This window comes from Myotis lucifugus, unplaced genomic scaffold, assembly GCF_000147115.1.
Source record: "Myotis lucifugus unplaced genomic scaffold, Myoluc2.0 scaffold_580, whole genome shotgun sequence".
NCBI classification, from domain to species: Eukaryota; Metazoa; Chordata; class Mammalia; order Chiroptera; family Vespertilionidae; genus Myotis; species Myotis lucifugus.
In genome coordinates, this window is record NW_005871628.1 from 366,563 (window position 1) to 383,021 (window position 16,459).

The 16,459-nt window shown below is 48.1% G+C and overlaps 1 protein-coding gene across 10 annotated transcripts in view; it reads right to left on the minus strand.

The window, feature by feature from the left end:
• VPS13D (vacuolar protein sorting 13 homolog D) overlaps positions 1-11,219 on the minus strand; it is a 210,316-nt gene extending 199,097 nt beyond the window's left edge. For 4 of the 10 annotated variants that reach the window (XM_023745772.1, XM_014446840.2, XM_023745776.1 and 1 more), the window contains exons 1-3: positions 11,080-11,186; positions 7,815-7,987; positions 2,202-2,279 (exon numbers count right to left, since the gene is read on the minus strand). In XM_023745772.1, the coding sequence (XP_023601540.1) occupies positions 2,202-2,279; positions 7,815-7,911 (175 nt within the window). In that variant the 5' untranslated portion in view covers positions 7,912-7,987; positions 11,080-11,186. Of the gene's footprint in view, positions 1-2,201; positions 2,280-7,814; positions 7,988-11,079 lie in introns of all 10 variants that reach the window. The other 6 variants (XM_023745775.1, XM_014446841.2, XM_023745773.1 and 3 more) reach the window with 3 other exon arrangements.
• Positions 11,220-16,459: the final 5,240 nt, after the last annotated feature.

Sequence of the window (16,459 nt, forward strand, 5' to 3'; positions counted from 1 at the left end):
CGATCATCCTATATAATAAAAGGCTAATATGCACATCGACCTAACATCAAAATGACCAGTCGCTATGACGCGCACTGACCACCAGGGGGCAGACGCTCAACGCAGAAGCTGCCCCCTGGTGGTCAGTGTGCCAGAAGTCAGGCTCACGGCTGGCAAGGGCAGCAGCAGTGGCAGGAGCCCCTCCCACCTCCATGGCAGCGCTAAGGATGTCTGACTGACGGCTTAGGCCCGCTGAGGGCCCCCCTCCCCCACCAAGTGCATGAATTTCGTGCACTGGGCCTCCAATTATCCTGTAAGATCTAAAATTCAAGTGGGATTGATCAGTTATACAGGGGTGGGCAAAAGTAGGTTAATAATAAGCAATAACACAAGAATAAACTATTTCACATACTCACAACTGTAAACCTATCTGTGCCCACCCTTGTATTTAACATTAAAGAATATCATTAACAATAGCATTTTTAATGATGACACCAAGTGATCAACTGTGTAATCCAGTACCAAATTCAGATATCTACAATAATGAAAAAAAAACACATTTTAATTTGGATTTTATCTAAAACAATGTTTCTTATATTTAATAAAATTTATATTAAAACTGAAACATACCACTTTTAACAGCAAAGAATTTTAGCAATTAGTGCACAGTTGCAATTCTAACCAAAATTAATTGGGGAGAGAATATGTAATATTCTAATAACTATATGACTAAAATAAAAATGATGTTAGGTTTTAATTTTTGCAGAACAAGTACACTGAACTTTCCCCGGCTTCCAGTTTATTGTGCCTAATTATTACCCATTTTGCAAAAATATCAGAAAACATCAACCTTTCCCAAGAGCTTTCAATAACTCAGAAGTGTCATCATTCTTGAAAGTTTTCCTTCAGATTCTAATGAGTCAGTGCCTCTGCTTCTGACTGGCAGATCACCCATCACTTGAATTGATTTCAAGAAAGCCTAAATCTTTTGCAAGGTTTTTCATTTGCATTGTACTTGCATTTTATTGTAATACTAGAGGCCCGATGCACGAAAATTCGTGCAAGACTAGGCCTTCCTTCCCCTAGCTGCCGGCACCAGCTTCCCTCTGGCACCTAGGACCCAGGCTTCCCTCTGGCCGCCGGTGACACCCAGGACCCAGGCTGGCTTCCCTCCTGCCCGGCTTCATCAGGAAGGATGTCCAGAAGGACGTCCTAATTAGCATATAACCCTTTTATTATTATAGATAAGTACTCCAAAATAAAGGATAGACTGACTGATTTCAACAGGCTACTGTTGAATGATGAGGGGTGCCTAAATAGAGACCAATTTTATAATTGATCATTCAATGGAGAATATTTTATTCCAGAACAATTCTTGCTTCCTCACCAAACCTCACAACTGCAGAACTCCTATATAGTTGCAAACATTTATTGAGTGTGTCGGGCATCGTCCTGAGTAATTTTAATGTATTAACTCAGGTATTCTCCTTTGATGTAGGTACTATTATCATCCCATTTTAAGGATGAGGAGGCACACACAGAGTTGTAGGAAACTTACCCAAGGTCACAGAGCCAGAAAATGGCAGATTTAGAATAAACCCAGGCATACTGTTCCAGAGCCCACTTTCATGCAATAGAGTAAACTCTCTCAGTAACATTTACAATGAATTATCTGAAAATAAAACCCCCTGTACCTAGAACAGGTCTCATACTCCAGTAAACATAAGAATCACCAGAAATATTTATTAAATATGCAAGTTGAGCCCTAGCTGGTGTTGCTCAGTGGAGTCAGCCTGCGGACTGAAGGTTCAATTCCAGTCAAGGGTACATACCCAGGTTGTGGGTTCAATCTCCAGTGGGGGACATGCAGAAGGCAGCCAATCAATGATTCTCTCTCATCACTGATGTTTCAATCTCTCTCTCTCCCTCTCCCTTCCTCTCTAAAAAAATCAATAAATACATATATTTTTAAATACAAGTTGAATGACACATCCTTGGAGATTCTAATTCAGTAGGTCAGAGGCCACATGACCGCCTCCACCATTTCCACCCCAAGGTCATCCTGATACTAGTGGCCTAGAGACCACATTTTAAGATGGATCTAAACTGTACTTCCTACCCTGCCTCTTTCTGGTCACAGAGAGCCCAAGTCAAGGACTCTCAATTTCAGGTCCCACACAATGAACACTGAACACTGCCTCCCTCTCCTTCGCTCCACGTACCAGCTTTGACTTCAAATGGTAACTCCAGTTCTTTCAAGGCATCTTTCTTTAATGGCAAGTTTTCTAATTCGACTGCACCTAAAAAATAAAAACAACATCATGTGGTTGCCAGAGGAGAGGGGGCTTGGGAGACTGGGTGAAAAGGTGAAGAGATTAAGAACTCTATATTGGCAGTTATGAAACAGCCTGGGGTTGTAAAGTGAAGCATAGGGAATATTGTCAATATCAGGGGATCACTTTGTAAAGTATATGATTGGCTAGCCACTATGCTGTACACCTGAAACTAATACAAAATAATGTGGAATGTCAACTGTAATTGAAAAATAAAATTAAAATAATTACATAAATAAAATAATATCATGAAATGTTCATCCAACAAATGCGGCAGATGCCTACTCTGTGCAAATCATTGAAGGTTAAAGGGAAAGTTTTACAACTAGACCAGAGCAACACAAAGCCAACGGAGGCACCACCACCAGCCTATGTGCTTCATCTATACTAATTTCCTGGCTCCCACTCTGACATGTACATAACAGCTGAAGTTTACAGCAGATGAAGTAATGAGCCAGATAGTAAATATTTCAGGGTTTATGGTGTCTGTTGTATAGTCTCCTTTTGGTTTTTGGGGGGGTTTTTTTCACAAGCCTTTAAAAATGTAGAAGCCATTTTCAGCTCACAGGTGGGAATCTGGCCAGTTGGCCAGTTTGCAAGCCCCTAGTTCAGGGTAATGTTCACTAGAGGACCATTAACATCCGAATCTCCTGGGATGAAATGCGGGCTCCTGGGCCCCCTGCCAGACATCTCTGGGATTGAAGCACAGAAATGTGCAAATTTTAACAAGCTCTCCTTACCAACACACACCCCCCAAAAACAGGTGTACTGCACACAACATCTGGGAGCCTGGGAAAGTTAACGAAGTTGGTCATGAAAAGGAATTAGACTCTCTCTTCTGGAGGGACCAGCTCCGCAGGTTCTCCTCTGCACTTCCACTTGCAGATGTAATAACCAAGCAGAAGGCAAAGGAACAAACAGGACCCCCACTGAAGACCTTTCAGACCCAGCTTTGACAATGACTTAAACCCCAAAGTACAAGATGCCTCCAAGGAATAGTCTAGATCTCTCACCCCACCCCCAACCCCCGACTATGGAAGTCATTCATTCACATATATATATACCAGTCCCTGTCCTTACTAGACACTATACTAACCACTGGGGTTACAAAAAGAGAAGGCAGGATTCTCATCCCCAGAGAGCTCGGAAGACAGCATTCATTTTACAAAACTGTTTGCACCACACAAGGCAATTTCTGAGTCACGGAAATCTGTCTGAGATGCATTATTTTCAAGAACAAGCAGTACAGACAGCAGCCACCCAGCAGCCCTTAACTGGTAAGGGAACCCAGGAAAAAGGCAAGCAAGGCTTTTCCTCCAAAGACCGCTAATGCAAGAAACTTGATTACTTTTCCCTGATTGTTCAAGACCAGTGCATAATTGGCTTCTAAGTATTCAAATCTAGCAATTTGGCAGATTCTGAGCAAATGTAGCCAATTTATTGCTCAGACTTTTGCGGGAACAGCTGTCCATATGGGGGATCCACATACCTTAAGACTAACCAAAAGGAGAAGTCAATAACCCCAGAGAGCCCGGACAAACCGTATTTCCACATCTGGGGAGAAAATAATCTTAAGGGGAAAAAATATCATGAAACATGTTCCTTATCAGTTGAAAGTGACTGAAAGGGAGTAAAGTATGTAGTCTCTTCTTTTGAAGAAGCAACATCTGCCCTATTTTTTCAGTACCCAGACGAGGCTGACGGCCCTACGTTTGCTTGGCTACTGTATAGCCTGGAGAAGTGGAACGAATTGTAGGCAATCCACACCATGAAAAATTAAAGAAGCTGCAGCCCAGAGAATGAAGGAGGTGACCTGGAAAGGAGCGGAAACAGAAGAAAGGATGAGAACTGAGGGCCCAGGCAAAACTGCAGCAGCCATGCGTGGTTCAAGACCAAAGGCCTCCTACTGCCCCACCCACTCACACAGGTACCCACCACTGACCCTGCTGGAAGAGGTCCCTCCAAGGGGCCAGGCCCGAAAGCACCCAGTGTAGGCAAGTACTTTATAAATGATACTTCATAAATGATAATGATGTTCATTTATTTACAGGTAAATAATATGCAGGCATAGTCATGGATGTCTCTCTCATCCAAAAATGTCTCATCTCAGATTAGCAGCAAATCTAGTCACTTAGAACTGGGGTGAATTTAGAGATGGATCATTTCTCAGTAATTGTTAATGACTATTAAATCCTCTTCCCTTGGCTCTAGGTCATTAACAGGGCCGATCTGAGATTCAGAGCTTATAGAAAGAAAAAGGAGGGGAATCTAAGTTTTGGGTTACAGATATGCCCACAGCCCAAAGTTCAGACGCCTTGGCATGGCACTGGCAGCCACTACCTTCTGGCTCCAAACATGCCCTGCAAGTTTTCTCCGTGCAAGTTTTCAGCCTTCTGCCTCCACTCACACGCTTCACTCTCCCTGGAGCCTGGTGACCCACCTGCATCCCTATCAAAACCCTGCTAAGGTCCACTCAAAAGCTCCCTCCATACCAGCGTCCCCAGAGTCCCACAGACAGGAGGAATGGCTCCCCTGCTTTGTACCCCATTGCATTATGCCTAGACGTCTAGTAATAACAATGTAATATATACACCCCTTGGGTTACCATGTAATTTCTGTCTCCCCAACAGATTATCAGCGAGCTCTCCAAGGACAAGGACTATCAAGATGGAGGCGGATAAGTAACAATAATTTTTGTAGTAGTAGTAACAGCCATCATTTAGTGAGGACTCACTATGTGCCAGGCACTGCATATGCATGATCTCATGTAATCCTCACAATGGTATGAGGAAATACTATTAACTGCTCCATTTTTTTAAATATTTTTTATTGATTTCAGAGAGGAAGAGAGAGGGAGAGAGAGATAGAAACATCAATGATGAGAGAGAATCATCGATGGGCTGCCTCCTGCACACACCCCCACTGGGGACCAAGCCCACAACCCAGGCACGCGCCCTTAACCGGAATCAAACCCGGGACCCTTCAGTCCACAGGCCGATGCTCCATCCACTGAGCCAAACCAGCTAGGGCTGCTCCATTTTTGAGAAATGAAGCTTAGAGGACAAGCAATTCACCTAAAACCCACAGACCCCGTAGGTGGTAGTGCAGAGTTCATACCAGATCTGATCTCAGGTGGCAAGAGGGAGAGGGGTGAAGGGGAGGCTTAGGTCACTTACAGTCACAAACAGCTTTCAAACGGTGAAACCAGGGTTAGCTCCTACAACTGAGCTCTTAGTATCTTCTACTGTCCCCCCTTTTCGTATCGTTCCATAACACAGAGCTTTACCCAAGGCAGGTGTTCATCAAGTGTTTACTGAATGACTGAACGAGGGAAATCTTACACAATGCTAGCTCTGTCCTTCAACCACTCACATGCGAACTTGGCATTTTTATTACTTCTAACATGGCCTTTCAAGTCCAACCCACCAGCCAATCCTATATGAATGATCATGACGGTGGATGATGATAACCCCAGTTGAGGGGTTCACTATATGCCAAGAACCTTTGACTTAGGGTAATGTGTGCAGCCCTCAGAACCTTATGAGATAGTTACTATTATCTCCAGCTTACAGAAAGTGAAACTGGAACCTGAAGAATTTGAGTAACTTGCCCGAGCTACTAGTAAATGGAGGAACTGGGATTCAAACCCAGTCTGGATATAAAACCCATACTTTTGACCTCTACTTCAGTCTCCATGCATCTCCCAAAGCATCTAGAATAGTAAATATTGGCAGATAGATTAAAATAACATCTAGTGTCCTCCACCTCTAAACACTGCAAAACTGTAACTGTGTCTTTGAGATCAACAAAAACCCTCAACTTCTTTACAAAGCCCTTCTCAGTACCCTGGGACACCCCAACACTCTCCGCCAAGCATTGGGTGTGCTTGGATCCATAAGGATGGGCAGCATACTAACACCGGTTATGAAAGAAAAAGCAACTTTCAATTTCTCAGGGAAATATTCCTCAGACTCCACAGGTTCGTTAAAAGCCATAGAGAATATTTTTTAAAGAAAATAAGTATAGAAAAGCAGTTTAAAGCATCAGAGAGATACGCACAGTTGTTACAAGATATATTCTGTCTAAAACTTCTGAGATTAGAAATCTGTTATTACTATAGATCCCATGATACATCATATGCCACAAAAATGTCTATTTATTCATTTCTTCGGCAAACATCCTCTCACCATCCCCTGCTGAGAGAGCCAGCTCTTTTATCAGCAAGGCCACAGTGTACCGGTCTCTTTCCAGGCCCTGTACCTGCCCTGTACAACCCGGTTAGCCTCACAGCGGGTATGAGAACTTCAGTAAATGGCCAAAGAGGTGAACTTGGCACGGCCACTGAACTTTGAACATAGCCTCTTCCCGGAAAGACTGGTCACTTTCACTTTGCATTTCAGCAGCTCCCTTCTAAGGACCGGAGGACAAGCAACAGGAGGAGACTGGGAAAGAGCCTGTTTCTGTTCCCAATGAAGGGAAGGAAGTGGAGGTGTGACCCTGATAGCTCCCCACAGCCGGTGGCTGCCACAATCCTTTCACGGGATTAGATGGGTCAGAAAGACCCGGAAAGCAGCTCCTCTGGGGAAGGATGACCAGTGACCGGCACCCTATGCTCAGACCACCATCATCTGCATCACTGCTATGCCACCACCTGTCCTGACCCACTTGCCCAAAGTCACGCTCCAGGAAGCTGAGGTCTGACCGTACTGGAGGCCTCCTGTCCACTCTCTAGGATCCCACATGCTTGCGGACTGGCTTTATCTCCTTTCTCAGGATTTAGTAAAGGTTTACATTTTGAGATGAGCAAAGAGAACTTAAATTAAAACAGGGAGAAGGAGAAAAAAAGCAGTTTTCCAATCCCCCCACCGAACCACGGGACTGCATTTACCGAGTAGAGACCTATATAGGCTATAATGTCTCAAGCTTTCTGTACTCGACGACTAAGCAAGACAAGACCTCAGAAGTTCTGGGACACCTCAAAGGAACATCATGGAAAACCCTGACCGGGTGCTTATGATACACCAGTAGAGGAGCTTTAACTGTCTGTCCTTCTGATCTCCACAGCAACCCTGGAGAAGTGTGTCAGCCTCGTTTTCTAAAGAAACTGAGGCTCCGAATTTCAATGACTTGTTTCTATAGCTAATAAGCAACACAGCGGCATTTAAAGCCAAAGCCAGTGCCATTATCAGTATATCATGGCTGCCTCCATACCCTTCATAAGGCAAAAACAATAACTGGGGTAAAGCACAGTCACCAGTAGTATAGTTTTTTAAAAAAAAAATCAATAATTCCCTAAAATCTACAGCAATACAGGTACATATTTAAGTTACCCTATAATAATAATCAGTGTCATATAGGAGAAAAAATTCCTTTTACACATATCTACTAAAAAAGCCATCTGAGCACCATGTTTTATCATTCTCAATGTGACAAAGAGAATACAGAAAGGAGAAGTGCCATCTTCAAAGGCAATTCTTTACCAAAAGAGACACATGGACTCACCTTTCAGAAGCGCAACGGAGAGCTGGTCAGTGTTGAGGTTATTAACGTATTTCCCCAGATAGGTATTGAGAACCCAGGCTACAAGCCCTTCCAACATGACTAGATCCCCAAGACAAGGTGTTTAAAAATCACGGATCATTCTTCATTTCTCTCTCTCATGATCACAGAAGAATCTATGAAAGAAAAGAAAAAAGGAAATCAACAGAAAAAACATGATTTTTTAAGCTGATTTTTCCTACTCCACCTAAAGGTGGAGGAACGCAAAGCGCAGGTTTAGGAAAACACGGGGTGAGAAGCACTGTAAGATCCCCATTAGTAGATGGAGGACCAAACCAATACGTCGATGTTTTGATGCAGCTGCAAGGAATAGTCACTTATAAATTTACCAAATATTACCTACAATGCAAAGTTGCATGTCTTTTCAATGTAACTGATCCCTGAACTGCTTGCTTTCAGTGACTGACCTTGGGACTAGACTGTCCTGACCAAGGTTCTCCTCCAGGTGTGATTTGGCAAAGTCTAGAGATATTTTTGATTCTGAGGAATGGGAAGTGATACCTTGTGGGTAGAAACCATGGATGCCGTTAAACATCCTACAATGCGTACATAACACCCCACACCGAAGAACTATCTAGCCAGAATATCAACAGTGCTGAGACTGAAATTCTGTTCTAAATTAAAGCAAAATTACACTAAGAGGTTGAACTTCATATTCTGCAGTGGTCCTCTTTAAGGCTCCCCTAATTCAATTTTGCAAATCTGTTCATTGGGATCATTTGTAAAATAAGATCAAAGGAAGGGAGAAGGCAGTGGTTGTTCACGCTTCTTAAATGTCCTGGAGGTGCATTACTGGGGCCTGATGTTGATACAATGAACTATCTTAGTCAGTAATTACACACACCAGAAAACATCTGGTTCTGGCTACCGTATTTACATTCAGCACTAAATCACTACTGCCTATGATTATTATTAATAACAGGTATTTATTAGTACTACAAAAATACGTATAGATTTTTAGTATTACAAAAGGTTAATATTCCAGCCAGACCGGCATGGCTCAGTGGTTGATCATCGACCTATGAACCAGGTCACGGTTCGATTCCCGGTCAGAGCACATGCCCGGGTTGCAGCCTCACCCCCTAACAGGGGGCATGCAGCCAATCCATGATTCTCATCATTGATGTTTCTCTCTCTCTCTCTCTCTCCCTCTCCCTTCCTCTCTGAAATCAGTTTTTTTTAAAGTTAATATTTGGAAAACTTGAGACACCAGCGTTCCAATGGGTCCCCAAGTCGCTCAGCTAGCAGGTCCCAGTGAGAACTGTGGACACCAGATTTGCTATGGCAGGCAGCCCACTGGGAGCCAGCCCTCTCAGGATCCTTTCCAAGCACCCGCCCCTCCTCCAGTGATTCATCTCAGCGCCAGAAGATAGCAGATCCCAACGGAAGGCCTGCCACACCCAGCGCGGCCCCAAAACAAGGCCCTGGAAGAGTTAACTCCAGGGAAGACCTGTCAACATCGTCTTGCGCTTCCACGCAAGACTAACTTCCCTTTGTCAACAAGGACAGTACACGTTAATAAGTAAATAAATAGCGTTTGATGAAGTCCTCATTTCTTTCCAAAGATTTCTTTTTAAAGCTACATTTTGTGTAAAACTGGGAATCTGCTCAAGACTGCCGGATGCATTTACTTAAAGAGCACGTTTTCTAAAGTGGTTTTGTTTTTTTTAAATCCTCACCCGAGGACATGCTTTTAAAATAAGAAGTGTGTAGCAGTCTGAGTAAAAAAAACATTTCTTTATTTTACCTTCAAACAAGCAAATCTGTGAAAACAAAACGCGAACCTGGCTAACCTCGCCTGATTGGTGCCGACTCCCAACACACTTGGGCAAAGCGCCAGGGTCGGAGTAGTCTTTATTTTTGGAGTTCCTCCCACCGACGTCTGCCCTACCTGCCAACAAACTCTCTCCCAAGTACCAACGACACACGCTCTCCCGGTAAACGGACACCGCGGTGGGTGGGTACACAAGATCCCCCCCTCCCCCCGTGTCCACCCCGGAGGTGGAGGAATGCACAGCGCGGATTAAAAGATGGGGCAAGACGCACCGTCAGTGCCCCGGTCGGGACACCGCGCCCCAGGCCAGGACGCACGATCGGCTCTGCTAAGCATCCAGGCCGGGCTGGCGGCCACTCGGCGCATTCCCGGCAGGAGTCCGGTGTCGGCAGGGCCGCCAACCCGGCCACCACCCCGAGTGTTTACACTCAGGTCCGTCACGGAGTCTCGGCAGCTGCGAGCCGAGCGCGAACCCCCGGCGGCGGCCTCCCCTGCTCGGCGGGGCAGGTAACACCGGGGGATCCAGGCTGCGCCCCACGGGCGGACGAGGAGCCCGGCAGTGACCTTGAGCCAGGCCACTCCCTCGAGGGGCGGCCGGAGCCGGGGCAGGAAGGGCCGGCAGCTGGACCCCGGCGCCCCACCCAGAGGCTCCCGGGCTCGGTGCAACCCGCCCCCGGGGAGCTCGGGGACAGGGGGCGGCGGGGGGCGGAGGCCGGGCCCTGGGTCCACACGGCGAGGCTCCCGCAGCCCGCCGGCCTCCCCATCGGCTCTCACGACCCTTCGCGCTTCCCTACGGGGCAGAGAACCCCACCTCCCAGATGAAGCCCGGAGGGCCCGGCGCCGGGGACCCCATGCCTGGGAGGAGGGGCTCAACCAGGGCGTGACCCCGGGAGGCGAGGTGCGCTGGCAGGTTGGAGGCCGGAGGTCCCCCTGCAGAGCGGGGCCCCGGAAGGCTGGCGAGGGGGGTGGTCGGGACCCTCCGGAGAACGGACTGGCGCCCCATTCTTGGGTGTCAGCTGGAGGGGCTCGCACACTGGGGTCCCGCACGGAGGCCGAGGGTCAGGGGAGAGGAGGCGGGGTGGCACCGCCCCAATCCCGGGGTGGCAGGTGCGGGGACCCTGGAGAGGGTGCCGGGTCCGGCGGGGGCTCGGACTCCCCAGCACCCGGACGCCGGGGTCCCAGGAGGCTCAGGCCACCCCGGTGCCTGCGGGGGTCCCCGTGAGAGCGGCAGCTCCGCGCCGTCGGAGGCTCCAGGGCTCCCGGAGGGTTTCCGACGGTCGGAGGGCCGGACGCCGGGTCCCGACTCCAGGCGCCGCGCTCCCCGCGGGCGGACCCCGACCCCCAGGTCGGTAGCGAAGCCGGAGCGGCCGGCCGCCAGCCCACGCCCGCCCCGCGGTCCCCGCTCAGCCCGGCGCCTCCCGCCTCGGCCCGTACCTGTCGGGGTCCCGGCGCCCGCCCCAGCTCGGCACTGCGCGCTGCTTCCTCCCCGCCGCTCCTCAATGGCGCTGAAGCGGCGCTCCGGCCCGCCCAGACCCGACCAATCGAGCGGCCGGCGCGCCGGCGCCTGGGCAGCCGAGCGCCGAGTCATCGAGGCGGCGCCCCCTGGCGGGAGCGGCCGCTCCTGCAGCGCAGCGCGGGCCCCAAGTGAATCTGGCTGCAGACCGTATGGAAACTCAGGATTCTCCCTTCTACCATCTCACCCACCCAGGCAGATCTCTGCTTAGCAGCCTCAGGGGTCTGCGAAAACAGAATTCAGACCACGACGCTTCCCTGCCTCAAACGGCTTCCCCATTAGACTTAAAACTTATTCTTCACATGAGTTGACACCAAGATCCTATTGGCTGTGGCCCATTCCTATTTCTGCCTCTCTATCCCTGGCCCGCTCTGCCACAGCATCCATCCAGGGCACATGCCTCAGGACCTTTCCTTTGCCATTCTCACCACTTAGGGTGCTTTCTCCCTGGACCACTGCTGCCCAACAGAAAGATAATGCAAACCACGTGGTGATTTTAAATGTACTGAGTTGGCACAATTTTTAAAAAGAAAAAGGAAAGTGAAATTAATAATGTACTTTACTTAATCCAATATGTCCTGAATATATTATCTCGACCTGTAGCTAACAGAAAAAAATAGTAATGAGATACTATAGTAAGCTTTGTATTTTATACTTAAATCACACCTGAGTTCTAACTAGCTGCATTTCAAGTGCTCAATAGACTTGTATGGCTACAGAGCAGCTAGAAAGCTGACTCCTCTTGCTTCAGATGTTCCCACTCCACCCCAGCCAGTTTGGCTCAGTGGATAGAGCTGCGGACTAAAGGGTCCCGGGTTTGATTCTGGTCAAGGGCACATGCCTGGTTGCGGGCTCAATCCCTTGTAGGGGGTGTGCAGGAGGCAGCGATGATTCTCTCTCATCGTTGATGTTTCTATCTCTCTCTCCCTCTCCCATCCTCTCTGAAATCAATAAAAATACATTTTTTAAAAAGTTCCCACTCCAAGAGGATTTCCCTGCTACCCTACCTCAAGTTCCCCTCATCTACTACCCTATTGTATTTCCTCACAGAATGTAATGCTCCCTGAGATTACCTTATTTATTTGCTTATACATGGCATCCTTCCCCATCCTGAACGTTCCCTGAAAGCAGAGATTTTCTTTTCGCAAAGGTTTCTATGAATGAATGAATGAATGAACAAATGGACACTTCATTTTGCATCGTCCCCAGAAGAACAGGAAGAACCCTACAGGCTCATAAAAAGTTAGAAAATGCAGGACACAGGACGGCAAGGTGGCAATAGTATACTTACCAAATAATTACCAGCCATCATAATGCTAAGCTCATGGGCTGAGTCATTCCTCTGAAGTGGAATCCACCTGTCAGAACCTCAACACTGGGTCCCCTCAAGGGCTGAGGTTTGGGTGTAAAATCCCTGGACTCCACAGATGAAAAGCAGAAGGAAAGGAACCAACACCTGGCTGTACCGGAAGAGTTTATTTAAAATGCAGGTGCTGGCCCAGCCACATGGCTCAGTGGTTGAACATCGACCCATGAACCAGGAGGTCACTGTTCTATTCCCAGTCAGGGCACATGCCTGGGTTGTGCACTTGATCCCCAGTAGGGGGCACAACCGAGCGATGCAGCCGATCGATGACTCTCTCTCATCATTGATGTTTCTATCTCTCTCTCTCCCTCTCCCTTCCTCTCTCTGAAATCAATAAAAACTTTTTTTTTTAATTCAGGCGCCAGGGCACCATTCATTCAACCAATATTACTTAAAATGTCTGTGCCCTGAGTTTCTTATCAATCTAAACATACATTTACCATACGGCAATCCCACACCAGGTATTTAACCAAGAGAAATGAAAGCATATGCATACACAGACTTATACACTGGTGTTCATAGCAGCTTTATTCATAATAGCCCAAAATTGGAAATAATCAAAATACCCATCAACAGGAGAAAGCATAAACAGATAGCAATTTACCCACACCGTGGAATACTACTCAGCAATGAAAAGGAACAAAGTACTGATCCAAGCATCAGCTTGGAGGAACCTCAAAAGTATTAGCTTGGGGGGGGGGGGCAGACCACAAAAAAATGATATACTGAAATGATTCCATTTCTATGACATTCTAGAAGAGACCAAACGAGAATGGCACCAGCACATCAGTGGTGGCCAACGGCCAGAGGTGGTGGGAGGGGATTGCCGAGGGAGGGGCATGAGGGAACTTTTCGGAGCGATGGAACTGGTCCAGATCCGGATTTTTGTGGTCACAAGGCTGTCCACCGTTCTCAAAATTCCTTGAAGTGTTCACTTAAAATTGGTAAATTGTTTTTTTCTGTAAATTTTTCCTCAAGCCGTGCTGGCATGGCTCAGTGATTGAGCTTCGGCCTATGAACCAGGAGGTCACGGTTCGATTCCCGGTCAGGGCACATGCCCGGGTTGTGGCTCGATCCCCAGTAGGGGGCGTATAGGAGGCAGCCGATCAATGATTCACTCTCATCGTTGATGTTTCTACCTCTCTCTCCCTCTCCCTTCCTCTCTGAAGCCAATAAAAATAATTAATTTAAAATAAAAGAGGAGTCCCCTTGGACTTGCTTGTGAAATTCTATGGAGCTGGTTATCAAGAGTCTCCCATAGTAACCAGATTGCTCGTCCTACTTGACTCCTTCGATAAGTACCAAGCCCAGCCAGCCCTCCCATGCGACTCCTCCTCTGCGAAGCGGGGATAATGGGTACTTCCCTATCTCTCAGGGCAATTATGCAGATAGAGTAACTGAAGTTCAATTCCCCAACTCAGACTGGCAAAGCTGCAGAGCTTCTCACACTCCCTGGCTGGGACTCCGCCCATCATGCTGAAAATGAAACCGTCCCCGCCATCCTTCCCGTGGCTTCTGAAGCCACCATCCCCAACCTCACGTTCTGTCCTACCCCCAGGTCCCAAGGGGGGCCAGCCCTCCCTTCCCCAAGGCCGCTCAGAGGCCAGCTCCTCAGAAAAGCCTTCATCCACTCACCTTGCAAACTAACAGACCCTCCACCCTTCTCTGTCCCTTAGGTTGCTTAATTTTCCTTCTTAGCACTGACCACCCCCTGGCATAGCCTACAGGTATTTCTTTTCATAGCCTCTCCTAGCGAGTCAGCTTCAGCAGCGACCTGGTCTGTCCTGAACTCTGTTGCACCCCCAGCACACACACACACACACACACACACACACACACACACACACACACACAAATAGCAACTAATATTTACTGAGCACTTGCTATATGGCAGGCACAGTTCCAAGCATTTTACATGCAGTAATTCACGTGGTTCCTTACCCTGAGGGAGGTGCTATTTTAATCCCATTTTTACTGATAAGGAGAGTGAGGCACAGAGAGGTTCATTAACCTGCCTGAGGTCACACAGACAGGAAGTGGTGGAGCCAGGGTTCAGCCCTGGGCAGGTGAGATGTGAGAGCCCAGGACGCCTGACTGCTCTGCTAGTCCATCCACTACTCTGCTCCATCGCGACAATGAGTGAATGGAAACTAAAGAGGAATAAACATGTTGCTCCCTCCCCACCCCAGCTGGCCCTGCCTGAGCGACACCGATTGCTCCTGGATGGTTAAAGGAAAGAAAGCGGCAGGAGGGGCTCAGCGGGCCCATTTGACTGGGCACCCAACAGACAAGTGGCTGTCTTCCGTTGCTTCGAACTGACCCCCTGTGGTAGTGTGGTTGATGCAGGCACACCTGGTCCCATTGCGCTCCTCTCCCTTGTGCTTCTGGGTGTTGCATTTTTTATCAATTGAAGTCAAGACCCTCCACCAGCAAAAATATGACGACTCGCTTTATTGCATGGTCTGGAAGCAACCCCGCAACAGCTCCGAGGTATGCCTGCATACGTACGGTCACTTCACTGGGAGTGTCTTGTCACTGATATTTTGTTCTAATATTTGTTCTTTTTTTTGGTTAATCCTCGCCCAGGGATATTCTTTTTTTCCCATTGATTTTTAGAGAGAGTGGAAGGGAGGAGGGAAGACGGAGAGATTGGTTGGCTCTGCGCACTCACCCTGGGATGGGGCCTGCAACCAAGGTACATGCCCTTGACATGGAATCACACCTGGAACCCTTCAGTCCTCGGGCCGACGCTCTAACCAGCCAGGGCCCACTATTTGTTCTGTGTCCTCATATTCTGGAACAGCGCCAGAGCCACCGCGGGGAAACCAGTGTCTGTTATTCCCACCAAAGCCCTTTCCATCACAACGGAGTTTATGTTATTGGGTGACTTTCAGAAGCCCTTAAGGATGGGGACTGGTTGCCAAGGAAACCAACCACATGATTAAAGGTTGGAACTTTCAGCCAACCACCCCCCTACCTCTGGGTTAGAGAGAGCAGCTGGAGTTGGAACCAATCACCAATGGCCAATGATTTAATCAATCATGCCTATGTAATGACGCCTCAAAAAACCCCAAAAGGATGAGAGCTCCCAGGTTACTGACTCCGTGGAGGTGCTGGGAGGGTGGTGCACTGGAGAGAACATGAACACCCCCCCCCCCCCCGCCTCTGTCTCTTCCCACAGAAACTTTGCCCACCATCTCTTCTCTCTGGCTGTTCCTGAATCTGGGTTGTATCCTTGGTAATAACTGGTAATCGAGTGAGTAACCTGTTTTCCTGAGTTCTGGGAGCCAATTGATGAGGCCCAAGAAGGGGGTCGTGGAGCCTGTGAGTTCTAGATGATGGGGCAGGAGCACAGGTGCCCCCGGGACTGGTGACTGGCCTCAGAAGTGAGGACAGCCCTGCGGGGCTGAGCCCCCAGCCTGCGGGGTCTGACACCATCTCTGTTAGGGGCAAAAACAGAATAGTGGAGACGAGCCATAGTTATAAGAAATATTAATCATGCTCTATTAACCGCGACTGCCTCGTTCTGATTAAAGAAAGCACATTCTGACCTGGCTGGGAGTTGTACCCCCCCAGGGAGTCAACCTGGGTCCTGGCAGTCAACCTTGGATCTTGTAGTCAACCTTGGAAGACGGTCCATTCTCATTCAAAAAGTGCCTAATATCTAGTATCATGGAAAGATTAACAAGCTTGTTGCCCAAACAGTGGAGTCCTGCCCCAGCCCATGCCTGTGAGTTCTACTTCCCCACGTAATCCTTGTCCTGCCCTATATCAGCAGCTGGCTTACGGGGGGCTGCAGAGCAGATGTTTGTGGGTGACCTGCTGCTCCCTCACGCTGCCGGCAGTCTTGGAATAAATGCTCATATATGATTCAACGCTGTCTCTGCCTAATTGGCTCAAGTAGCGACAGGCAGCCTGGACCCCCTGGTTGTCTG